General features: G+C 32.6%; 2 protein-coding genes and 2 long non-coding RNA genes across 20 annotated transcripts; all 4 read left to right on the forward strand.

Moving 5' to 3' along the window:
* The first annotated feature begins 861 nt into the window (after positions 1–861).
* Positions 862–3736, forward strand: LOC111889087 (uncharacterized). Its single transcript, XM_052767758.1, has 4 exons — positions 862–1825; positions 1955–2789; positions 2876–3293; positions 3374–3736. Exons 1-4 carry the CDS (start codon positions 862–864, stop codon positions 3734–3736), a joined length of 2580 nt encoding a protein of 859 aa, XP_052623718.1.
* A 3124-nt stretch (positions 3737–6860) lies between these two features.
* Positions 6861–9670, forward strand: LOC128128662 (uncharacterized). Its single transcript, XR_008226664.1, has 4 exons — positions 6861–7430; positions 7584–7768; positions 8015–8034; positions 9543–9670. It is a non-coding gene; the product is annotated as an uncharacterized LOC128128662 (long non-coding RNA).
* Positions 9671–10959: 1289 nt separating this feature from the next.
* LOC111895273 (uncharacterized) lies at positions 10960–16637 on the forward strand. Of its 17 annotated transcripts, none has more exons than XR_008226257.1 (11): positions 10960–11502; positions 11588–11676; positions 11763–11875; positions 12060–12125; positions 12242–12552; positions 12678–12750; positions 12924–12975; positions 13101–13905; positions 14006–14046; positions 14766–15649; positions 15744–16637. It is a non-coding gene; the product is annotated as an uncharacterized LOC111895273 (long non-coding RNA). The 17 variants fall into 17 exon arrangements; XR_008226248.1 differs by having other exon boundaries at positions 10961–11502; positions 11763–11979; positions 15744–16634; XR_008226256.1 differs by having other exon boundaries at positions 10961–11502; positions 12394–12552; positions 15744–16634.
* A 2996-nt stretch (positions 16638–19633) lies between these two features.
* Positions 19634–27255, forward strand: LOC128129054 (uncharacterized). The gene is made up of 6 exons (XM_052767759.1): positions 19634–21005; positions 21135–21969; positions 22056–22473; positions 22554–22910; positions 27011–27139; positions 27217–27255. The coding sequence occupies exons 1-6, from the start codon at positions 19634–19636 to the stop codon at positions 27253–27255; spliced, it is 3150 nt and encodes a 1049-aa protein (XP_052623719.1).
* Positions 27256–27769: the final 514 nt, after the last annotated feature.

Raw genomic sequence — 27769 nt, forward strand, 5'->3', positions numbered from 1 at the left:
TAGCTTGGTTGAATATTTGGTTAATTTCAATTTGTTAAAAATGTTAATTTTGTTGAAATGTGATATATAAAAAAATGTTGTGAACTTTAATTTGTTAAAAATGTTAATTTTGTTGAAATGTGATATATAAAAATTGTTGTGAACTTTAATTAGTTAAAAATGTTAATTTTGTTGAAATGTTAGGCTAATTTTATAAATTTGTTAAAAATGCTAGATTAAATGGGATGTTATATATGTATCATTAGTTATATATGTGTATTATGTTAATAATTTTTTATGGGCTTTTTATGTATCATTAGTTATATATATATATATATATATATATATATATATATATATATATATATATATATATATATATATATATTAGATTAAATGAGATGTTACACTATTACTTCATGTTTAGTTTAAAGTTTTAACATTTTTTATATCTAAATGTAGTTTTAGATCGAAATGTTGTCTAATAGAGAATGGATGTACACAAAGAGACTCGATAATCGTCGTTTGTTTAATCCACAATGGCCACATTATGTTAATTTGTTTTTGGATTTTGCTTATGCGAACGCAACAAACATCCAACATATCATTAGGGAAGGGGTGGAAGTTTTTGAAATTAGATGTCCGTGTGCGAAATGCAAAAATATTTATTACCTTCCGAGAGAATTAGTTTTTAGCCATCTTGTTAACCGAGGCTTCATGAATGGTTATACATAATGGTATTTACATGGAGAAGAATATCCAACACTAGAGATAGGTCAATGTTCAAACCCAATTTCACCTCAACACGTGGGTCCAAGTTCGAATATTGAAACAGTTCAACACATTAATAACGATTTTAGTGATTATCATAGATACGAGGAGATGGTTATCGATAGCATGCACCAACCTGAGGCTTCGTATTATCAACAAACACCACAACATCCAAATCTTGAAGCCCAAAATTTTTATAAAGTTTTGAAACAAGCGAGTGAGCCTTTATGGGACGGGTGTACAAAAACTTCCACACTCTCTGCCACCACTAGATTATTGGATTGGAAATCCCAATCTAATGTTTCAGACACGTCATTTGATACACTTCTTTCAATTGTTAAAGACATTCTACCAACTGGCGAGAAGCTTCCTAATAGCTTCTACGAGACCAAGAAAATGTTGAAGCCACTAAAATTGCCTTTAGAACGGATTCATGTATGTATAAACCATTGCATGCTATTCAGGGGCCAGTTTGCTGATTTGGATCATTGTGCAGTATGTGGAGAAAATAGATACAAAGCCAAAGGGAGAAAGGTTCCTAATTTGGTCATGACTTACATGCCGATTGGACCGAGACTCCAAAGGCTCTTCTATTCAAGGAAGACGGCCAAATATTTAACTTGGCATGCAGATCATTTAGTAGATCCAGAAAAGATGATACATCCCAGTGAAGGTGAAGCATGGAATCATTTTGACAGAAAATTTCCTGATTTTGCAAATGAGAAGCGCAACATACGTCTCGGGTTGTGCACTGATGGGTTTAGTCCTAATAATTCAAACACGACTCCCTATTCGTGTTGGCCAGTGTTTCTCACTGTTTACAACCTACCCCCTTGGTTGGCTTTTAAACATCAATACATACAACTTCCATTGATTATTCCTGGGAAGAAGAGTCCCGGACAGAATTTGGATATTTTTTTACAACCTTTGGTGGACGAGTTGAAGATGTTGTTCACAGATGGCATTGAAACTTATGACGCTCATCGAAAGACCAATTTTCAGATGAAGGTTGTACTTCTATGGACAGTTAGTGACTTCCCTGCTTATGCAATATTGTCCGGATGGAGCACTCATGGTAATTTAGCTTGTCCATATTGCATGCACCAAACAGAATCATTTCGACTTTCCAACGGACAAAAATCATGTTGGTTTGACTGTCATAGAAAACATCTACCCGAAAGACACGTATTCTGAAATGATGCAGTTAATTTCTTAAAAGGCAAGAAAGTGAAGGGTCATGAAGTGCCTGTTCCATACCCAACCAGAGAATATATTTGGGAGAAAATCCAACATTTTCCCACTGTATACAACGGTACTCCCTATGGTCCAAATTATATAAAACCAAAAGGTTTTGGTATTACACATAACTGGGTAAAGAAGAGCATCTTTTGGGAGCTTCCATATTGGCGTCACCTGTTGATCCGACACAACCTCGATTTGATGCATGTTGAGAAGAATTTTTTTGAAAATATGTTTCATATTTCGATGGGTACCCCAAAGTCCAAAGACAATATGAAGGCAAGAGAGGATATTGAGATGCTATGTGACCGACCTATACTAAACCCCATTAGGGACAACAATAGGAAGCCTAGGAAGAACCCTGGAAAGTACACATTGACAAAGGAACAAGTTAAAAAAGTATGTGATTGGTTGAAAGAACTAAAATTTCCTGACGGATATGCATCAAATATAGGTAATTGTGTAAACACCAAAGATTACAGTTTTTATGGTTTCAAAATCCATGACTATCATGTGTTTACGCAACGGTTGCTTCCCCTAGCTATAAGAGGTTTTGTTCCAACAAAGATATATGAGGCCGTATCAGAGATATCCATGTACTTTCGAGTATTGTGCTCGAAAACGTTGCATCTTCAGGACTTGTTCGATATGAAACGTTGTATTGTTCAGACCATGTGCAAGTTGGAGCAAATATACCCTCCTAGCTTCTTTGATTCCATGGAACACCTGGTCATACATTTAGCTGATGAAGCTATTGTTGGTGGTCCGGTACATTACAGATGGATGTACCAATACGAGAGGTAATTTCCCTGTTTTAATACTATATATAGTATTTTTAAAGTTATTTCTGGTATTCCTAACACATCGTCCATACATTATAATATAGGAAACTGGGCATAATTAAAAGACGAATCAGGAACAAAGCACGAGTTGAGGGTTCAATAGTCAATAAACATCTAGTGAATGAACTCGCTACCTATTGTTCGTTATATTTTGACCCGACGATTGAGACACGCCGTAATCGAGAAGCACGGAATTTTGCACCACAAAGTCACAGGTTTTCGAGTGGTGGAGCTCCATTTAGCATCTTTGTCGTCCCATCAAGAAGATTATATGAAAAAAGTGGAAAACGAAAACCCTTAAGTGATAAAGTCCTTCACAAGGCGCACACTTACATATTACTTAATTGTAAAGAAGTTAACCCTTACATCATCGAGTTTGATGAAATGGTCATAAGAACGAATCCAAATGAATCAGTTTCTGATTTAAGAGATAAATACTTTGGTGAATGGTTTGAGGACAGAGTAAGTAGAACTAGTTCAATCGTATTGATTATTATTAATGCATCGTTAACCAACACAATGTGTGTATGTTTTCAATGTAGATAATGTATAAGACACCCGATGGAAGTGCTAGACACTTAGAAGTTATAGCTACGAAACCATCGATACATGCTTATTTTCATAATGGGTATTTTGTAAATGGTTATAAGTTCCACACTCAACAATACGGCGAGGGTCGTGCGACAAAAAACTTTGGAGTATGTGTTAGAGGGGAGACGTATAATGCCGAACAAGAGTCAGACTACTACGGCATATTGCAAGAGATCTTAGAGATTGAGTATTATAGCAGCGGACCGTCGACTGTTGTACTGTTTAATTGTATTTGGTTTGATAACAAAGACGGTGTAATAGTCAACAAAAACAAGTTGGTTGATGTCAAACCCAATCCCCACAAACGGGTTTGAGGCCGGGTGGTCGTGATGGATTTGAGGAGTACTATTTTGAGGGTGCAGATGCACAGACAACCTTTCGGTCGCCACAGACCACGCACACGCCACGGCCACCGAACACGCCACCGACGCCGCATGGCTCCACCTCTAGAGGTGTTACGGGCGGCCACGACTCGAATGCGAGTGATTTTCAGGAGTCTTCGTTGCCCCTCATCAGTCGAAAAGGGAAAAAGTTAGTGTTTTCATATTTTAAAACTTTAATTTTTGATGTTAAAATTCTACTTATATAATTCTTTTCAATGTAGGTTTGGGTCTAGGAAAATCCAAAGCTATAACATTTTGGGCGATTTGGGCATAGAATGATTAATTCTAACCCTAATGGGTCTTATTGGGCCATAAATGAATTAATTTGCCCTAATGGGTCATAAACTCCATTCCTTTTACTTTAATGGGCCGAGAATTTTTTACTTGGGCCAATAATATCGAAATCAAGAAATCAAGGCCCTAAACCACCCCTCCTTTCTCCTCTTCATTCTACATCTCGGCCCAACATCAAAAACAGAAATAGATATTGTGCACCCGTTTCCTGGTATGTATTTCATTCAAGTACTTTTCGCAAATTGGACTGAGACTTGGCGAGTTGATGGCCCAACTCGTCGAGTAGTAGCGGTTTGGACCCGAGGGTTAAGTGATGGACTCGTCGAGTCGGCGGCAAGACTCGACGAGTAGACTCTGGCTAGGCAAAAACCTAATATGAGGGTTTTCATCCTATTTAAACAACCTTATACAGCCTTCATCGTCCCTTTATGCTCCTAGAACACTCCGTTTTGAACCCTAATTGTGTTGTGAAAGATCTAAGGGCTTTTTGGTGGTTTTAGTGCTTTGTGGTGATAAGAAGGAAGGAAAAACCAAGATGAATCAATAGGAGACCAGAAGAGTCAAGCTTGTGCATCATCTATAGTCCTTGGAAGGTATAAAGTCGACACCTTGCTCCTTTTTGTATTAGATCCCTTTTCTGGGAGATTTAGGGATTTTATAAGCCATTCTTGATGACCAACCATGATTACAAGCATGGTTGGGGGTTAAGGCTTCAGATCCAGGCTCATTAAGGAGTTAGAAGGCAAAAAGGGACTGCCTTTGCACCCATGGAAAGCCCCATGCAACTTAACAGCTTCTTTTATGGTCTTTTTAGCTCACAGTCCCATGCATGTACGTAAAGTTCGTAACTTTACGTGATAGGTCGATCTTAGGAGCCTTGATCTATCATTTAGACAAGTGTTGTACATTAGAAATCGAGAAATGAGACTTGGTCATTCTCGACTCGGTGAGTCGTTCTTGGGACTTGGCGAGTCCATGGCTTGACTTCCCTTTTCTATTAGAGTTCAAAGGAACCCAATGAGTGATAGAATGGTCTTTGAGGGGTCCGGGGAAGTGACCCAACGAATTGGACTTATCCATAGACCTGGAGTTCATAGAACTCGACGAGTCCAAGGCAATCTCTCAACAATGGAAGATGAACTCGACGAGTTGTTCATACAGCTCGGCGAGTCAAGGTCAGGACTTGTTCAACAGTTGAAGGTGAACTCGACGAGTTGTTTATACAACACGGCGAGTCGGATGAAGGATCATTCGAGGTTCGTAAAGAAGGAGAACTCGTCGAGACATTGCTAAATAGTTAGTTAACACATATAAGAGGTACCAACAAAGAGAAACACAATACATACATATGTTAATTTGAATTTGCATGATGCAGATTAGTTATTTTTTTCTTGATCTATATCAGGTTTAAGAGCTAGATAAGAAAATTCATTATGGATCTCATAACATATCAAATGATTATACGAAATCTAAATGTTTATAGAAATCTGAATATATTCATGTACCTATGATTTTCTATATTTCACTTATTTTATGTCTGATCCTATCTATAAGAGTCAATATAAATGTGTGCAGATGTAGAAATTCGACACTTTGCTTTATATAAAAAAGATGAATTTGTTAATATTTTTATGAAGTTGTAAATCTTTTTATGTTGGTTTCTCTAAGAACAGTTACTAATAGTTGGTTAACACATATAAGAGGTACCAACAAAGGGAAACACAACACATACACATCTTAAAAAGCTCATGCGGGGAAGGAGATACCTTGAAGATTCGTAATAAAACTGATGTGAAGGTTGATGTATTGTTTTGTTCAATTTCTGTAGTGCATTGATATAAGAACAAATATGTGATGGAGAAAATGAGAAATGTGACAATTATTTATAATTTTGAAAACGCGGACAATAAGAAACAAAATCGTTTAAAATCTACTTTAAATTGGAGACAATATGTTTATCTATTATTTAGTATTTCTAAAAATTGGAATTAAAGGATATTGGTGAAGATAATAAGGAATGAGAGCTGATTAATTATTTTCAAGACATAATTGGAAAATATGAGGCCTAATTTTATATTAAATTCAAATAATTGTCAAAAATAGATGAATTAGATGCATATTTAATGTGATTTGATTAAATGATGGTTTTTAATTTTATAGTGGTCAATGATTTTGAATGATTTAAAGATATTATTTCCTTACTTAACATTTTATTCATAAATGTCAAAATCCGAAAAAATAATTATTTCCTAAATCAACATTCTGAAAGGATTTAAAAAATCATATTAACATTGTGAGGATGACATCATTAAATTGATCTAAGGGTGGAAAATTATAAATTGAAGACAATCAATGGACCTGATTGTTGAAAATGATGTAATCGGGTTTCTCTTTTAATATATATAAAGATGTATAATATATATATATATATATATATATATATATATATATATATATATATATATATATATATATATATATTAAAGAAGTGAAGATTAGGAATAGTAAAGTTTCTAAGGGACTGGCATAAATGGTCCCTTCGTTATAGGTTTAGTTGTAGTTTGGGTTTGGTTTTTATATGTGGGCATATTATGAAATTACGTACATTCTTTAAACACGTGTTGATGGTTGGATTTGTCTCACTGTATTTGATGTTTATCTGATGTTTATGTTAGCGACTTTCTGAATATTTTCACCGCCTCTCCGATTAAATAACATTTTTATTCTCTTTCCCCATCCAAATATTAGTATGCATCGCCACCTATGACCGCCTACTGCTTCTCCATCCCTATTATTCCGTCATCCATAACCATCTGATTTTAACATCACAAATTCGCTTCCATCAAAAGGTTTCAAGATCGCAGATATCTTCCAACATTCCAATTGTTACTAGATCGGTTGAGAATCGCTTCCTTTTAAGTTCACCAGAGTTAGAACGAGTTCCATCCATCGCCTTTGCTTTTTTTTTTTAGCTGGTTGATCAGTTGCTGTCTTCGTCTTCCAATCGGGACCCGTCACCCGCCTTCGTTGTTTCCTTCAATGATGGCCCACCACAAGATTCTGGCAACGACCAGTGAAAACTGCACCATCACCACACGTTTTCGCTCAAAACCCCTACCGCATCACGACTCCGAATCGTTCGCCCCGTTCAAATTATACATAAAAGGGATTTGTCTATAGTGAAAGTTTCCAGCCAGCGGTATTGTGGTTGGCCTTTGATATCTGGTTTTGGATTTGAGCTAAAGATATCCCAGCCATGGATCTGTTCACACTTGGTATTCGCAGAAAATGAAGACTGGTCGGGCTTCCCAATACACTCTCCTCCAATCAGGTATACAATTGAACTCCCCATTTTCCCAACAATCAATTGTATCAATACACTCTCTTCCAATCAGGTGTATCAGTAACTTACTTTGAATTCCTTCGTGGTTTTTCTTTAATCAAATCTCATTATATTCATCAAGATTCTTTAATCCATATTTAGGAGTTTCTTTTGTTTGTCTTCAATTTTGGGCTGTGGGTTTGTGGAATCAAAGTTCATGACTTGAGGGGAAATTCAAGCCTTATTTGTTTGCTCAGTTGAAGGATCTTAAATCTAAACTTGCTATTCACTGTGTCGTTAACGTTACCAGTGTTGCGCCGAACAAGCTCTCCATGATTTAAGCTATGGTGTGTTATTTCGCTTCTCTTATTACTTGATCAGATTGATATTGTACACAAACATTAGAAATTCGTTTTCAATAACTTTATTGTGTAGTGAGACTTTTTTCATCACAGAGAAAAAATAGACGACCTTCAAATTGATTGCAAAACACCTGTTTTTTGATCGATTGAAGTTGTTTTAGTAATTAACTAAATATGGGTTATGATTAATTGAAGTGTTCACTAATTGGATTCAACTATTTTTTGATGCAGATTGAAAAAGACCCGGTAAGGTAATACAAATTCATCATCTATTTTTTACTGCTATTTTGCTTTTGGGCAAATACCATAAAAGCCACTATATTTTCACGTGTTTTTGAGAAAAACCCTATTATTTTTTTTGGTTGGCTCTGGCCACAAATTGTATATAGAGTTACCATTCTAGCCCATTTAACGATTTTCATGGTTAACTTTGTTAATTTTTTTACAAAATTAGTCCTAAAAGTTTAAATTTAGTCCCCGTAGTTTGCAAAAATTTACAAAACGTGTCCGAAACTCGGTTTTATGTTTTTTAACTTCTTTATTTTCATTTATTTTTTATTTTTTAATCAAAGCTAAACTTGCTTTTATATTTTTTATTCTTTTATTTTTTTCGTTCTTTTTTCATTTTTTTGGTTTTTTTTGTTTAAGTTTTTTTTTTTTTTTTTTTTTTTTTTTTTTTTTTTTTTTGTGTTTTTCGTTTTTTATATTTACTTATTTTCCATATTTGTTTATATATTTTTTTCATTTTTTTCTTTTTAATCGTTTTTTCATTTTTTTAAAAAACCAAAAAAAACTCAAACACCAAAAATGCCCATAATTTTTTTATTTTTCATTTTTTTTTATATATTTTTAACTTTTTTTTTGTTTTTTATATTCATTTATTTTTCATATTTTTTATATTTTTTTTCGTTTTTTTCATTTTTTTGGGTGTTCTTTATTTTCATTTTTTTTTGGTTTTTTCTTTATTTTTGCTAAAATAAAATTATGGGCATTTTTGGTGTTTGAGTTTTTTTTGGTTTTTTAAAAAAAAATGAAAAAACGATTAAAAAGAAAAAAATGAAAAAAATATATAAACAAATATGGCAAATAAGTGAATATAAAAAACAAAAAACACAAAAAAAAAAAAAAAGTTAAACAAAAAAACCAAAAAAATGAAAAAAAGAATGAAAAATATAAAAAAATATAAAATATAAAAGCAAGTTTAGCTTTGATTAAAAAATAAAAACTAAATGAAAATAAAGAAGTTAAAAAACATAAAACTGAGTTTTGGACATGTTTTATAAATTTTTGCAAACTACCGGGACCAAATTTAAACTTTTAGGACTAATTTTGTAAAAAAAAATTAACAAAGTTAACCATGAAAATCGTTAAATGGACTAGAATGGTAACTCTATATACAATTTGTGGCCAGAGCCAACAAAAAAAAAATAATAGGGCCTTTCTCAAAAACACGTGAAAATATAGTGGCTTTTCTGGTATTTGCCCTTTGCTTTTTGCTGATTTTACTGATATATTGAACACAATTTGTTGATTATTTACATTTTTATGTTTTTATTTTGGCATCTTAACGTCTTAATGGGTACACTTGGAAATATTAGATTAGGAAATGACTATTCCCACTTGGAGTTTGGGAATTGTCAACCACATCCATGAAGTTGGGACACTTTTGTATTCTGTAATAGCAACAAATATAATAAATAATATTTGATTTTAAATTGTAGAAAATAGCAACTGAAATCACAATCTTACATATAACTAGGTCAGAGAAGGAAGATCATTTGGCAAGATTGTTGAGGTGGAATCCAGTGAATGAAATGTTTCGTAATACTTTCTTATGGTTCAGGTTGTATATAGTTTGCTTATTTACAAACCTAATTTTTTTTTGTTATTTCCATTATTGACCTTGTATATATATTTTATTTATTTATTTACATAGATTTGATCAAAGTGTGTTGATGAAGCTGTGAACATTGAAGGTGAGAACATGCCTGAACTGTCATCATGAGAAAAATGGAGATTGATCTCTCTTACCACTGACAAGTTTATGTCTACATACAAAATAGGACTTCTATACTCTTTATCTTGTGTTGAGAATCTTATTCAGGTAACATGGTTCTTCATAGACAAAATTTTTATTTTAATTTTTTAGTCATGAAAACTTTTATCTCACGCTTTCAACTGTTCTGCATTTTTTTTTAATTTTAGTTTTGTCTATCAAGACGAAGGTGGAAGCTTGTTGAAAGTTTCTACCAGTTCTGCTCCATGATCAATATAATGTCAAGGTTAATACATTGTAGCCACAAAAAATTGTTCAAATACTCTTTCCATTTTATTTCCTTTACAAGGAGATATTTGTTATTAAATTCCATTTACTAAGTTATAAAAATATAAAGAGGATCAGGTAGTTTTATTTTTTAGGAGGAATCAACCAAGCCATGTTTATTTGGTTGTGTTGCTTATGTTTTTTATGCTTCCAATTAAAATGAATATTTTATGTTAGTAAAGAGTAGACTTTGACAATTTTGGTGACCCACATTTTTGTCACAACTAGGGCACATTTATACTCCTCACACGGATGCCTACCTATTATAACCATTATAACCAGGTTACTCTTTTAATGGATATGTTTAATCATAGAAGTATATATGGATTATTATGTCTTTTTTTTTTTTTTTAATTTGTTAAAAAAATGGTAAAGGTCCTAGGGTTCAATTTAACAGAATCAGGGCTATTTTGTGTATTGACATGGCTTATAATGGCTTTCTCGGCCAATCTTGGAGGCTGGATAGTTGACACTCCTCTGACCAAAGGGATGTCTGTGACTACAGTTTGAAAGGTATTCAAGATTTAATATTTTGCTTGATTGTTTTTTTATTATTTCTTTTTTTATTATTATTAAAAAAATCAGGTAATGCAATCAATTGGATTTCTTGGACCTGCATTTTGAGTTTATATTCAAATCATCAAGACATTGCCCCTTGATATTCTATAACCATCTCCTTTCTTAAATGTTGTTAAACACTTTCTTAAATACTTATAAATCCATTAAAACAATTATTATTATTATTATTATTATTATTATTATTATACTATATATTAAATTTCTTGCTCCTTAGCTACAGTATATTTACTTTCTTTTTGACAAATCTTCCCCTTCTATTATCATGTTGTTGTCTTTTTTTTTTTTTCAAAATTGTCTATTGTTTTATTCCCAATTGAACAGTACCTTTTGGACCCCTCCTGTTCTCGATAATTCCTCCACCTCCTCTACTAACCTTAACCTGCTCTATCTTCAACCGATAAAAGACTGCATACGTGTTCTCTTCTCAGACAACCCGCTGACATTTGTTTTCATCCTTCGCACCGCCTAATATACCCAATTCAGTTTCTCCCCCTAATCGGTGCTCCAGGTAAATTTTTCTCTATCCACCGTCATCGACTCTTCCCCCTCACTGTCTCTACAAACCACCGCCATCAACTCTTCCTTATGGGTGGCGGCAGGAGCTGCTCCAATGGCTCCTGTTGCTTCGTTCCCGGCGATTTCGTCGAGTGGGAAAGGGCAGGGAACAATCTGATCACCACATACGAATTCGGTGGTGAATTTGGGTCAAGAGATAGTGTTTCTTGGATGGTGGTCGCTCGGCACAACAGCAACAGCAACACCACCACCACCGTCTCATGCCTTCTTCTTCTGAAAATCGTTGACTTCAAGTTCTACGGTATGAGCAACCTGTCGATTCTGCATCTCCTTGCGAATCCAGTTACGATACTGATCGATTTTGCTTTGCACACCTCCAATTGTAGAAATCATGTATCAACCAAAGAATGCCCTAAGCTTTGATGTATTTGTAAGAAGTGAAAACTGTACATGCTCAATCGACAATTTTTTTCAGGTGATTGTTCATTTTGTTCTCCATCTACCTATTGCATTGATTTCTTTTATTCCTTTTCGTCCTTTGGTTTATATTTGCTGTTACAGATGAAGATGAAGCTACTGACATGATTAATAATTTTCCAAAGGCCTTTGGTTTATATTTGCGTGCTCATCTGTCGAGCAAAAGAAAAAGGAAAACGGAGGCAACATGGATTCAGGTAAACATTTACAATTAATATGTTTGGTTTTCCTTCTTTGGCTAATCGGAAGAAAAGAGACATGAAATTGATATCAAATTTCTTTGATGGTTGATGGGTTTGAGGTATGTATTCTTCTTTGAATCTTTTACATTTGATTATTTTGGAAACGATTTGCCTATGAATAGGGAACTATATTTTGCAGGAAAATATATATTTGGCTCTCCGGAGTCCAACCAAGAATTAGCAGTTGTCTCTCTTAACTCCACAAGTACGTTTAAATAGTCTCTTTTATGTATTATTGCTTTTTTGTGTTTTAGGTTCTTCTAATTTCAGCTGCCAATGGTTTTTGGTATCGTATGACTTATATGTTTTTTTATTCTTTAGTTGTTCCTCTGCGCCATCAAGAGCAACAAAAGGGGATATATTCCATAGTTTAGATTTTAATATTCATTTAATTTAATTAGATCAATGTTTTGTTTTATAATTACTTGATAAAAAGCTCTAATTATGTTTCAGTTTTCCATTTTATTCTACAGTATTTGGTTGCAATTTGAAGGTTCACAACTGTGAAACTAAATCAACAGGTGGTGAACACATGAAAATCAGTCGCTTAGAATTACAAGAAGCCTCACTACAACTCTTAATGTTCTCATTGTCAATAGGTGGTGAACTAGCAACCACACCCACATGATATGGTTTGATGGCAACCAATTTAATTTGTTCAATACTAACTTTTTATAAATTTGTTTATATTTATTTATTAGAGTGTGGTTATTTTATTTTATACGAAAATGGTTAATTAAGCTAATTTTTTTTGTAGGTTGGGGGATGGAGACAAGTATATGGTCATTTACAGATATTTTATTGATGTTTTGGTACTATATTAAATAAATGTGAGCTTTTTGTCACTTTTAGTTTTTTTTATCAAACAATTATTAGTTTTATATCACTTTTACATTTGCTCCAGTTCACATTTAAGCTTTTTAAACATTTATTGCTTTTCAATATAAAAATGTGAGATCTTTAATGCATTATAAATACCAATATTTTTTTTCTTTGTGCACAGGTTCCGGACAACTTTTGAATGCTGATAAATGGTTGCTGCTTTTTAATCAAAGGTACATTGCTATTATGGGTTAAAACTGAAGCATAGTGCCTATATTTGTATATGAATTGAAATTATAAAATTACAATTAAAAAAATAGATAATTTGTTTCAACTTTGTATGGAGTTTTCTTTTCAGGTCTTCATCTTATAAAACATTCGATATATGGTTCTTCAAGGTATGTGAAGCTAAAAAAGTTGAACATGAAACTCACTTAGAAAGAAAAACTATCTGATGCAGCAAGAGATGAATATGATGATATGATTCATTCCCTAAGCCCTTGACATTATAAAGAATTCAGATTAAGGAAGTCATGGGTTTTGTATTAGATAACATGGAAACTACTAGAAAGATAAATATTCCAGTTTCTATTTCACATCTGGTAAGGGTAAGATGGTCATTTATATAAAACCAGTTTTTTAGTGTATTAGTATTCCTTTGTTTCTTAATCAGCTTTATTGGTTAATGATGTATTTTCCAAGCAAGCATCAATATATTAGATTTCCTCCAAATGCTTAATTTCTTTTTGATGGGACAACATCAACACATGATGTCCTTTTATCTTATACAAATACAATAATATTATAGAATAAAAATAAAAAATAGTAAATATTTATTAAAAAGGGCGATATGTTCATTATACTTCAAGTAGGAACCGAAATTTCTATAAAATCCCTCAAACAACGACTTCAAATTCATTTCGAGTTTTAGGTTTAAATAACTTTTTGAGGTTTAAATGGAAATAATTAATTTTTTGTTTATAATCTTATTAATTGTTCATTATTATATGTTGATCTGGAAATGGTTATTTTACATGTAGTTACTGTAAACTGTTATCTCTGTCATCAATTTCATGGACAAAAGTCTTTTCCAGATTTGCTTTTGGGGATAAAAAAATGTTACGAGTTCTGTCTGATAACCACCTTTATAATTTTCAAAAAAAGTAAGGAGACGATAATTTTAATTTAGATTAACAAATATCATTTGTTTCTTTAAATTAGTGTTAAGTGTTGGCTGCTAATTACTTATTCATGTCGTTTCAGACCTTAAAGTTGGCAATGGTTTATTAGAAGACATGGCTCAGGTATGAATATTTAGACAAATGTACAATTACCTAATTACTTCTAACTTTAAGCACCTTAACTGACCTGAATTCTCATTTTTTATATTTTCATTTTTTTATAGCCTCCCACTTTTATTATTTATAATAGAAATAAATGTACATTGCTAATTCATACATTTACCACTACAAATTATATGAAATAACTAAAAAGGAAGAGATTTATATACAAGTGTTTAACCGAAATGCATTTTTTGTTTGATTAAAAAAAACTAAAAAATGTGATGATAATATTTTATTTTGTATAAAAATGATTCACTTCGGTTAAACTGCAACTTGAACCATAAATGGTGATTTTGGTTTGATTTGGGTGTAGTGTTTGGATGAGTGGATAAAAATAGAAAATACATACACTTTGACCATACTACAATTTGTTATGTTAAAATTTAGAAAAGTTATAAGTTTTTGACAAATTTAAAGTTTTTGGCAAAATTGACACCAATCAGGTTTGCTTCATGTTTCATCCTTATTTTCTACGTTTTGCGTCATTACACTTTCCATTTTTTTACTAATATACACAATCATAACATTCTACTTCCATTTTTTTTAAATTTTGTTATAGCATTGTACTTTAGACTGTCTACTCAATTATAATATTCTACCTATAATTTTCTTTCTTAGCATATCAATGAAAATTTCATTACAGTTTGATGACCATTCTATATTTGGTTATATTTTTCCAGGCATGACGTCGCAATGGGAACAAATGAAAGTAGAGAGCTATAAAAAATTAAATGAAGTACATTGCTTTTTCTTGCATTAAGCTATTTTGATAACCTGCTTATTGACAAAAAGTATGTTTTTCTTTATTATCTATTTTCACAAATGAATGGGAACTGAAAAAACCGAGACTCCCAAAGAAGGCTGGTCATAAGTAGGACCAGAATGTGTATTGGGCGATATGAACGCATGGAGTTGTATGGGATGCTTCTTTATGGCACATGCATGAGGTACTTAACAGATCCCAGAGCCACAAAACAAAATAGATTTTATTTTTGATTGCAAATTGAATCATCAAATGATTAAATATGCATTTGATTCAAATTTTCAACCAACCTGTTTGCTTTAAGATTCTTGAAGATTAGTTACTTGGTATTGTCATCTGTGTGTTGTGAATGATTATTGGAGATGAAAAAAATGAAGTTAGTTGAGATTTGAATGATAAGTGAAGTACACATGTTTGTAAATTTTTCTTTTGTATTATGCTTTGTTGTCAACAAAGGTCTCAAAGTAATAAAGTACTTGCATATACTACAAAACACCAGCATATACTTCCAAGTGCTCTTGCATCTTGAGTAATTCCGTTAATGCTTACAATTCTTTATATAGCTTGTGGTTTTCGGTTGCAAAGAATAGCAACATACTTTACTGTGGCTACCAATTCGGCCTACGTACTATAGTTTCACAAAAAATGACACCTTCCGACCCCCGCAACGCGGGGGAAATCCTTCTAGTTATTATTATGATTTTGGTGTTTAACCGGGAATGTTGCTTGGTTTATCAAATAATGCTGGAGTTTTGGCTGGTGTCTTTGGCACTGCAGCAACCGGTTACGTCTTGCAACATGGTACTTTTTTTAATCTCTTTATTATATAACAACGTGAAAGTATAATTTTTTATTTTCAAATATAAATAAACTTTACACTTTGTGACACGTGCAGGCAGGTTGTTGGGATGATGTGTTTCAGGTGACAATTGGGCTATATTTGGTTGGAACAATGATATGAAATCTTTTTTCAATGGGTGAAAAAATAATTTACTAAAAGCCATATATATATATATATATATATATATATATATATATATGTATTGTCTGATTTATCACCCGCGATGATTGATGATACGAATTAAAATTCACGAATTGCTGCAACGGTTTCTTGAGGCTCCATAGAAACATATTAGTTTTTAGAAGCTCTAAATCAAACATGACTTTTTGGCACACGAAAATGTTTTGGACAAAGAATAACACGAAGACTATGACGACTTTGTAAAAAAGCCATATAGGAAAATTAGACACACGTTTTGATAGAATCTGCATATTTTCTTTTTATACCAGATATGGGACAAAAAAATATTTAGGCATTTATGGAATATAATAATGGCTACGGAAAATTTCCGTAGCTAATTAGCTACGGAATGGCTACGGATTAGCTACAGAATGGGACGTCCTAATTTAGTAACAGGAATAGCTACGGAATAACTACGGACGCAATTCCGTAGCTAATTAGCTACGGAATAGCTACGGAATCACTACGGATTCAACTCCGTAGCCATTCTGTAGCTAATTAGCTTCGGAATAGCTACGGAATAGTTACGGATGATAACTCGTAGCTATTCCGTAGCTAATTAGCTACAAAATGGTTACGGAATAGCTATGGATATAATATTAAACCATTAAATGAATAAAGGATCTCGAAGGTGCAAACGACTGTATCAACACTATTAATGACTATAAGTTGTTGAAAATAAAGATAATCGTGTATAATAGAGGTGAGAAAAAAACGAAGAGAAAAAACCGATGTTTAATGCCCGGAAAATCAAAAATAACAAAAATCCGTAGCAACTCCGTAGCTAATTAGCTACAGATTAGCTACGGATTTTTTTTTTATTTTCTATTTTTCGGGTACTAAATGTCGTTTTTTTCGGTTCGTTTTTTTACACCTCTACTATACATGATTATCTATACTTTCACCAACTTATAGATATTAATATCATTCATAAAGTCGTGTGCACCTTCGGGATCAAGTATTCGTTTCACAGTTTTAACAAGTAATTACTATACTTTTCACCAAATTGTGATGAATTTATTTTTGTATATGTATATTTACATACATGAAAGAGTTGTGGCATATGTGTACGTGTATGTGTGTGTATACGTGTTTGTGCGTATTTATATGTGAATGTAGATCATAAGCGTGTTAAACCATTAAACGAATAATGGATCTCGTATGTTCACACGACTTTATGAATGATATTAATAGCTATAAGTTGGTGAAAATATAGATAATCATGTATAATAGAGGTGTGAAAAAAACGAAACAGAAAAAACAACGTTTGGTGCCCGATTTTTCGAAAATAAGATATATCCGTAGCTAATTAGCTACGGACTAGCTACAGAATTCTAACGGAAAGGACATTCCGTAGCTATTCCGTAACTAATTAGCTACGAATTAGCTACGGAATGTGCTTTCCGTTAGAATTCCGTAGCTAGTCCGTAGCTAATTAGCTACAGAATAGCTACGGATTATTTTTATTTTCAGTTTTTCGGGCACCAAACGTCGTTTTTTCCGCTTCGTTTTTTTTCACACCTTTATTATACATAATTATCTCTATTTTCACTAACTTTTAGCTATTAACATCATTCATAAAGTCTTGCGCACCTTCGGGATCAAGTACTCGTTTAATGGTTTAACAATATAATGACTATATCTTTCACCAACTTGTGATGGATTTATGTTTGTATACATGAATGAGTTATGGTATATATGTATGTGTATATGTGTATTTATACGTTTTTGTGAGTATTTATATGTGAATGTAGATGATAAGCATTAGAGTTTTAAACCATTAAACGTGTAATGGATCTCGTATGTGCACACGACTTTATGAATGATATTAATAGCTAAAAGTTTGTGAAAATAGAGATAATCATGTATAATAGAGGTGTTAAAAAAACGAAGCGGAAAAAACGACTTTTGGTGCCCGAAAAATCAAAAATAAGAATTATCCGTAGCTAATCCGTAGCTAATTAGCTACGGACTAGCTACGCTAACGGAAAGCACATTCCGTAGCTAATCCGTAGCTAATTAGCTACGAAGTGTGCTTTCCGTTAGAATTCTGTAGCTAGTCCGTAGCTAATTAGCTACGGATTAGCTACGGATATATCTTATTTTCGAAAAATCGGGCACCAAACGTTGTTTTTTCTGTTTCGTTTTTTTCACACCTCTATTATACATGATTATCTATATTTTCACCAACTTATAGCTATTAATATCATTCATAAAGTCGTTTTGCACCTCGGGATCAAGTACTCGTTGCACGGTTTAACAATATAATGACTATATTTTTCACCAAGTTGTGATTGGTTTATGTTTGTATACATGAATAATTTGTGGTATATATATATATATATATATATATATATATATATATATATATATATATATATATATATGTGTGTGTGTGTGTGTGTGTATATGTCTATGTATACGTGTTTGTGAGTATTTATATGTGAACGTAGATGATAATCACTATAGTTTTAAACCATTAAACGAGTAATGGATCCCATTTGTGCACTCGACTTTTGGTGCCTGAAATAATAATAATAATAATAATAATAATAATAATAATAATAATAATAATAATAATAGAAATAATAATAATAATAATAATAATAATAATAATAATAATAGAAATAATAATAATAATAATAATAATAATAATAATAATAATAATAAAAATAATAGAAATAACAATAATAATAATAATAATAATAATAATAATAATAATAATAATAATAATAAGAAGAAGAAGAAGAAGAAGAAGATGTTTAAATAGAATAGTCAAGCATGTTGGCATGGATGTGGCATGCCCGGCCGGTTGGTAAGTTTGTGTCATTGTAAGTAGGCAACCCGAGTTCGAATCTCACCCACGTTTTTTTTTCTGCTGGCCGTAGCTAATGTGTAGCTAAACCGTCGCTAAAACCTGTTCGTAGCAAATCCGTAGCAGATTCCGAAGCTGGGCCGTAGCAAATCGGGAGCTATTTTTTTTAATTAAAATCCATTATATTTCCTTGTTATGTTGAATACCCCATGACTTTTAACCCCCTCCCTTCAGCGAACATTACAGAAAGAAAAGAAAGAAACTGAAGACTTCTCCCTCTCGTTCGTGGACAATCGCCGACAACTTCTTCCCGTTCGTCGAGCGCTGCCGTCGCCGACCTTCTTCTCCGGCGCACATTCCCTTCTCTCTCTCGGCCTTTTGCTTGATTCTTCCCTAAAAAGGTAAAACCCTAGTTTTTTTTTTGAAATTACTTGATGTATACAATTTAGATGCTTTATTCATTGATAATGCTAATATGTTTTGTTGAATGTGATGTCGAATTTAAGGATTTAGATTTAATTTGGTTGAATATTTGGTTAATTTCATAGCTTGGTTGAATATTTGGTTAATTTCAATTTGTTAAAAATGTTAATTTTGTTGAAATGTGATATATAAAAAATGTTGTGAACTTTAATTTGTTAAAAATGTTAATTTTGTTGAAATGTGATATATAAAAAATGTTGTGAACTTTAATTTGTTAAATATGTTAATTTTGTTGAAATGTTAGGCTAATTTTATAAATTTGTTAAAAATGCTAGATTAAATGGGATGTTATATATGTATCATTAGTTATATATGTGTATTATGTTAATAATTTTTTATGGGCTTTTTATGTATCATTAGTTATATATATATATATATATTAGATTAAATGAGATGTTACACTATTACTTCATGTTTAGTTTAAAGTTTTAACATTTTTTATATCTAAATGTAGTTTTAGATCGAAATGTTGTCTAATAGAGAATGGATGTACACAAAGAGACTCGATAATCGTCGTTTGTTTAATCCACAATGGCCACATTATGTTAATTTGTTTTTGGATTTTGCTTATGCGAACGCAACAAACATCCAACATATCATTAGGGAAGGGGTGGAAGTTTTTGAAATTAGATGTCCGTGTGCGAAATGCAAAAATATTTATTACCTTCCGAGAGAATTAGTTTTTAGCCATCTTGTTAACCGAGGCTTCATGAATGGTTATACACAATGGTATTTACATGGAGAAAAATATCCAACACTAGAGATAGGTCAATGTTCAAACCCAATTTCACCTCAACACGTGGGTCCAAGTTCGAATATTGAAACAGTTCAACACATTAATAACGATTTTAGTGATTATCATAGATACGAGGAGATGGTTATCGATAGCATGCACCAACCTGAGGCTTCGTATTATCAACAAACACCACAACATCCAAATCTTGAAGCCCAAAATTTTTATAAAGTTTTGAAACAAGCGAGTGAGCCTTTATGGGACGGGTGTACAAAAACTTCCACACTCTCTGCCACCACTAGATTATTGGATTGGAAATCCCAATCTAATGTTTCAGACACGTCATTTGATACACTTCTTTCAATTGTTAAAGACATTCTACCAACTGGCGAGAAGCTTCCTAATAGCTTCTACGAGACCAAGAAAATGTTGAAGCCACTAAAATTGCCTTTAGAACGGATTCATGTATGTATAAACCATTGCATGCTATTCAGGGGCCAGTTTGCTGATTTGGATCATTGTGCAGTATGTGGAGAAAATAGATACAAAGCCAAAGGGAGAAAGGTTCCTAATTTGGTCATGACTTACATGCCGATTGGACCGAGACTCCAAAGGCTCTTCTATTCAAGGAAGACGGCCAAATATTTAACTTGGCATGCAGATCATTTAGTAGATCCAGAAAAGATGATACATCCCAGTGAAGGTGAAGCATGGAATCATTTTGACAGAAAATTTCCTGATTTTGCAAATGAGAAGCGCAACATACGTCTCGGGTTGTGCACTGATGGGTTTAGTCCTAATAATTCAAACACGACTCCCTATTCGTGTTGGCCAGTGTTTCTCACTGTTTACAACCTACCCCCTTGGTTGGCTTTTAAACATCAATACATACAACTTCCATTGATTATTCCTGGGAAGAAGAGTCCCGGACAGAATTTGGATGTTTTTTTACAACCTTTGGTGGACGAGTTGAAGATGTTGTTCACAGATGGCATTGAAACTTATGACGCTCATCGAAAGACCAATTTTCAGATGAAGGTTGTACTTCTATGGACAGTTAGTGACTTCCCTGCTTATGCAATATTGTCCGGATGGAGCACTCATGGTAATTTAGCTTGTCCATATTGCATGCACCAAACAAAATCATTTCGACTTTCCAACGGACAAAAATCGTGTTGGTTTGACTGTCATAGAAAACATCTACCCGAAAGACACGTATTCTGAAATGATGCAGTTAATTTCTTAAAAGGCAAGAAAGTGAAGGGTCATGAAGTGCCTGTTCCATACCCAACCAGAGAATATATTTGGGAGAAAATCCAACATTTTCCCACTGTATACAACGGTACTCCCTATGGTCCAAATTATATAAAACCAAAAGGTTTTGGTATTACACATAACTGGGTAAAGAAGAGCATCTTTTGGGAGCTTCCATATTGGCGTCACCTGTTGATCCGACACAACCTCGATTTGATGCATGTTGAGAAGAATTTTTTTGAAAATATGTTTCATATTTCGATGGGTACCCCAAAGTCCAAAGACAATATGAAGGCAAGAGAGGATATTGAGATGCTATGTGACCGACCTATACTAAACCCCATTAGGGACAACAATAGGAAGCCTAGGAAGAACCCTGGAAAGTACACATTGACAAAGGAACAAGTTAAAAAAGTATGTGATTGGTTGAAAGAACTAAAATTTCCTGACGGATATGCATCAAATATAGGTAATTGTGTAAACACCAAAGATTACAGTTTTTATGGTTTCAAAATCCATGACTGTCATGTGTTTACGCAACGGTTGCTTCCCCTAGCTATAAGAGGTTTTGTTCCAACAAAGATATATGAGGCCGTATCAGAGATATCCATGTACTTTCGAGTATTGTGCTCGAAAACGTTGCATCTTCAGGACTTGTTCGATATGAAACGTTGTATTGTTCAGACCATGTGCAAGTTGGAGCAAATATACCCTCCTAGCTTCTTTGATTCCATGGAACACCTGGTCATACATTTAGCTGATGAAGCTATTGTTGGTGGTCCGGTACATTACAGATGGATGTACCAATACGAGAGGTAATTTCCCTGTTTTAATACTATATATAGTATTTTTAAAGTTATTTCTGGTATTCCTAACACATCGTCCATACATTATAATATAGGAAACTGGGCATAATTAAAAGAAGAATCAGGAACAAAGCACGAGCTGAGGGTTCAATAGTCAATGAACATCTAGTGAATGAACTTGCTACCTATTGTTCGTTATATTTTGACCCGACGATTGAGACACGCCGTAATCGAGAAGCACGGAATTTTGCACCACAAAGTCACAGGTTTTCGAGTGGTGGAGCTCCACTTAGCATCTTTGTCGTCCCATCAAGAAGATTATATGAAAAAAGTGGAAAACGAAAACCCTTAAGTGATAAAGTCCTTCACAAGGCGCACACTTACATATTACTTAATTGTAAAGAAGTTAACCCTTACATCATCGAGTTTGATGAAATGGTCATAAGAACGAATCCAAATGAATCAGTTTCTGATTTAAGAGATAAATACTTTGGTGAATGGTTTGAGGACAGAGTAAGTAGAACTAGTTCAATCGTATTGATTATTATTAATGCATCGTTAACCAACACAATGTGTGTATGTTTTCAATGTAGATAATGTATAAGACACTCGATGGAAGTGCTAGACACTTAGAAGTTATAGCTACGAAACCATCGAGACATGCTTATTTTCATAATGGGTATTTTGTAAATGGTTATAAGTTCCACACTCAACAATACGGCGAGGGTCGTGCGACAAAAAACTTTGGAGTATGTGTTAGAGGGGAGACGTATAATGCCGAACAAGAGTCAGACTACTATGGCATATTGCAAGAGATCTTAGAGATTGAGTATTATAGCAGCGGACCGTCGACTGTTGTACTGTTTAATTGTATTTGGTTTGATAACAAAGACGGTGTAATAGTCAACAAAAACAAGTTGGTTGATGTCAAACCCAATCCCCACAAACGGGTTTGAGGCCGGGTGGTCGTGATGGATTTGAGGAGTACTATTTTGAGGGTGCAGATGCACAGACAACCTTTCGGTCGCCACAGACCCCGCACACGCCACGGCCACCGAACACGCCACCGACGCCGCATGGCTCCACCTCTAGAGGTGTTACGGGCGGCCACGACTCGAATGCGAGTGATTTTCAGGAGTCTTCGTTGCCCCTCATCAGTCGAAAAGGGAAAAAGTTAGTGTTTTCATATTTTAAAACTTTAATTTTTAATGTTAAAATTCTACTTATATAATTCTTTTCAATGTAGGTTTGGGTCTAGGAAAATCCGTCTCACTGTATTTGATGTTTATCTGATGTTTATGTTAGCGACTTTCTGAATATTTTCACCGCCTCTCCGATTAAATAACATTTTTATTCTCTTTCCCCATCCAAATATTAGTATGCATCGCCACCTATGACCGCCTACTGCTTCTCCATCCGTATTATTCCGTCATCCATAACCATCTGATTTTAACAACACAAATTCGCTTCCATCAAAAGGTTTCAAGATCGCAGATATCTTCCAACATTCCAATTGTTACTAGATCGGTTGAGAATCGCTTCCTTTTAAGTTCACCAGAGTTAGAACGAGTTCCATCCATCGCCTTTGCTTTTTTTAGCTGGTTGATCAGTTGTTGTCTTCGTCTTCCAATCGGGACCCGTCACCCGACTTCGTTGTTTCCTTCAATGATGGCCCACCACAAGATTCTGGCAACGACCAGTGAAAACTGCACCATCACCACACGTTTTCGCTCAAAACCCCTACCGCATCACGACTCCGAATCGTTCGCCCCGTTCAAATTATACATAAAAGGGATTTGTCTATAGTGAAAGTTTCCAGCCAGTGGTATTGTGGTTGGCCTTTGATATCTGGTTTTGGATTTGAGCTAAAGATATCCCAGCCATGGATCTGTTCACACTTGGTATTCGCAGAAAATGAAGACTGGTCGGGCTTCCCAATACACTCTCCTCCATCAGGTATACAATTGAACTCCCCATTTTCCCAATAATCAATTGTATCAATACACTCTCTTCCTATCAGGTGTATCAGTAACTTACTTTGAATTCCTTCGTGGTTTTTCTTTAATCAAATCTCATTATATTCATCAAGATTCTTTAATCCATATTTAGGAGTTTCTTTTGTTTGTCTTCAATTTTGGGCTGTGGGTTTGTGGAATCAAAGTTCATGACTTGAGGGGAAATTCAAGCCTTATTTGTTTGCTCAGTTGAAGGATCTTAAATCTAAACTTGCTATTCACTGTGTCGTTAACGTTACCAGTGTTGCGCCGAACAAGCTCTCCATGATTTAAGCTATGGTGTGTTATTTCACTTCTCTTATTACTTGATCAGATTGATATTGTACACAAACATTAGAAATTCGTTTTCAATAACTTTATTGTGTAGTGAGACTTTTTTCATCACAGAGAAAAAATAGACGACCTTCAAATTGATTGCAAAACACCTGTTTTTTGATCGATTGAAGTTGTTTTAGTAATTAACTAAATATGGGTTATGATTAATTGAAGTGTTCACTAATTGGATTCAACTATTTTTTTATGCATATTGAAAAAGACCCGGTAAGGTAATACAAATTCATCATCTATTTTTTACTGCTATTTTGCTTTTGGGCAAATACCATAAAAGCCACTATATTTTCACGTGTTTTTGAGAAAAACCCTATTATTTTTTTTGTTGGCTCTGGTCACAAATTGTATATAGAGTTACCATTCTAGCCCATTTAACGATTTTCATGGTTAACTTTGTTAATTTTTTTTACAAAATTAGTCCTAAAGGTTTAAATTTAGTCCCTGTAGTTTGCAAAAATTTACAAAACATGTCCAAAACTCGGTTTTATGTTTTTTAACTTCTTTATTTTCATTTATTTTTTATTTTTTAATCTAAGCTAAACTTGCTTTTATATTTTTTATTTTTTTAATTTTTCGTTCTTTTTTCATTTTTTTGGTTTTTTTTGTTTAAGTTTTTTATTTTTTTATTATTTTTTTTTTGTGTTTTTCGTTTTTTATATTTACTTATTTTCCATATTTGTTTATATATTTTTTTTCATTTTTTGCTTTTTAATCATTTTTTCATTTTTTTTAAAAAACCAAAAAAAACTCAAACACCAAAAATGCCCATAATTTTTTTATTTTTCATTTTTTTTATATATTTTTAACTTTTTTTGTTTTTTATATTCATTTATTTTTCATATTTTTTTATATTTTTTTTTCTTTTTTTTCATTTTTTGGGTTTTCTTTATTTTCTTTTTTTTTTTGGTTTTTTCTTTATTTTTGCTAAAATAAAATTATGGACATTTTTGGTGTTTGAGTTTTTTTTGGTTTTTTAAAAAAAAATGAAAAAACGATTAAAAAGAAAAAAATGAAAAAAATATATAAACAAATATGGAAAATAAGTGAATATAAAAAACGAAAAACACAAAAAAAAAAAAAGTTAAACAAAAAAAACCAAAAAAAAGAAAAAAGAATGAAAAATATAAAAAAATATAAAATATAAAAGCAAGTTTAGCTTTGATTAAAAAATAAAAAATAAATGAAGATAAAGAAGTTAAAAAACATAAAACCGAGTTTTGGACATGTTTTATAAATTTTTGCAAACTACCGGGACCAAATTTAAACTTTTAGGACTAATTTTGTAAAAAAATTAACAAAGTTAACCATGAAAATCGTTAAATGGACTAGAATGGTAACTCTATATACAATTTGTGGCCAGAGCCAACCAAAAAAAAATAATAGGGTCTTTCTCAAAAACACGTGAAAATATAGTGGCTTTTCTGGTATTTGCGTTTTGCTTTTTGCTGATTTTACTGATATATTGAACACAATTTGTTGATTATTTACATTTTTATGTTTTTATTTTGGCATCTTAATGTCTTAATGGGTACACTTGGAAATATTAGATTAGGAAATGACTATTCCCACTTGGAGTTTGGGAATTGTCAAGCACATCCATGAAGTTGGGACACTTTTGTATTCTGTAATAGCAACAAATATAATAAATAATATTTGATTTTAAATAAGTTGGGACACTTTTGTATTCTGTAATAGCAACAAATATAATAAATAATATTTGATTTTAAATTGTAGAAAATAGCAACTGAAATCACAATCTTACATATAACTAGGTCAGAGAAGGAAGATCATTTGGCAAGATTGTTGAGGTGGAATCTAGTGAATGAAATGTTTCGTAATACTTTCTTATGGTTCAGGTTGTATATAGTTTGCTTATTTACAAACCTAATTTTTTTTTGTTATTTCCATTATTGACCTTGTATATATATTTTATTTATTTATTTACATAGATTTGATCAAAGTGTGTTGATGAAGCTGTGAACATTGAAGGTGAGAACATGCCTGAACTGCCATCATGAGAAAAATGGAGATTGATCTCTCTTACCACTGACAAGTTTATGTCTACATACAAAATAGGACTTCTATACTCTTTATCTTGTGTTGAGAATCTTATTCAGGTAACATGGTTCTTCATAGACAAAATTTTTATTTTAATTTTTTAGTCATGAAAACTTTTATCTCACGCTTTCAACTGTTCTGCATTTTTTTTTTAATTTTAGTTTTGTCTATCAAGACGAAGATGGAAGCTTGTTGAAAGTTTCTACCAGTTCTACTCCATGATCGATATAATGTCAAGGTTAATACATTGTAGCCACAAAAAATTGTTCAAATACTCTTTTCCATTTTATTTCCTTTACAAGGAGATATTTGTTATTAAATTCCATTTACTAAGTTATAAAAATATAAAGAGGATCAGGTAGTTTTATTTTTTAGGAGGAATCAAACAAGCCATGTTTATTTGGTTGTGTTGCTTATGTTTTTTATGCTTCCGATTAAAATGAATATTTTATGTTAGTAAAGAGTAGACTTTGACAATTTTGGTGACCCACATTTTTGTCACAACTAGGGCACATTTATACTCCTCACACGGATGCCTACCTATTATAACCAGGTTACTCTTTTAATGGATATGTTTAATCATAGAAGTATATATGGATTATTATGTCTTTTTTTTTTTTTTTTTAATTTGTTAAAAAATGGTAAAGGTCCTAGGGTTCAATTTAACAGAATCAGGGCTATTTTGTGTATTGACATGGCTTATAATGGCTTTCTCAGCCAATCTTGGAGGCTGGATAGTTGACACTCCTCTGACCAAAGGGATGTCTGTGACTACAGTTTGAAAGGTATTCAAGATTTAATATTTTGCTTGATTGTTTTTTTATTATTTCTTTTTTTTTATTAAAAAAATCAGGTAATGCAATCAATTGGATTTCTTGGACCTGCATTTTGAGTTTATATTCAAATCATCAAGACATTGCCCCTTGATATTCTATAACCATCTCCTTTCTTAAATGTTGTTAAACACTTTCTTAAATACTTATAAATCTATTAAAACAATTATTATTATTATTATTATTATTATTATTATTATTATTATTATTATTATTATTATTATTATTATTATTATGATTTTGGTGTTTAACCGGGAATGTTGCTTGGTTTATCAAATAATGCTGGAGTTTTGGCTGGTGTCTTTGGCACTGCAGCAATCGGTTACGTCTTGCAACATGGTACTTTTTTTAATCTCTTTATTATATAACAACGTGAAAGTATAATTTTTTATTTTCAAATATAAATAAACTTTACACTTTGTGACACGTGCAGGCAGGTTGTTGGGATGATGTGTTTCAGGTGACAATTGGGCTATATTTGGTTGGAACAATGATATGAAATCTTTTTTCAATGGGTGAAAAAATAATTTACTAAAAGCCATATATATATATATATATATATATATATATATA

This window comes from Lactuca sativa, chromosome 9 (genome assembly GCF_002870075.4).
Source record: "Lactuca sativa cultivar Salinas chromosome 9, Lsat_Salinas_v11, whole genome shotgun sequence".
Classification (NCBI taxonomy): Eukaryota; Viridiplantae; Streptophyta; class Magnoliopsida; order Asterales; family Asteraceae; genus Lactuca; species Lactuca sativa.

Coding starts and splice junctions, on each gene's coding strand:
- LOC111889087 (XM_052767758.1), top strand. CDS start 862: ATGGTTATCGATAGCATGCACCAACCTGAGGCTTCGTATTATCAACAA. Junction 1,826..1,954: donor GTCCGGATGGAGCACTCATG/GTAATTTAGCTT, acceptor GAAATGATGCAG/TTAATTTCTTAAAAGGCAAG. Junction 2,790..2,875: donor TGGATGTACCAATACGAGAG/GTAATTTCCCTG, acceptor ATTATAATATAG/GAAACTGGGCATAATTAAAA.
- LOC128129054 (XM_052767759.1), top strand. CDS start 19,634: ATGTTGTCTAATAGAGAATGGATGTACACAAAGAGACTCGATAATCGT. Junction 21,006..21,134: donor GTCCGGATGGAGCACTCATG/GTAATTTAGCTT, acceptor GAAATGATGCAG/TTAATTTCTTAAAAGGCAAG. Junction 21,970..22,055: donor TGGATGTACCAATACGAGAG/GTAATTTCCCTG, acceptor ATTATAATATAG/GAAACTGGGCATAATTAAAA.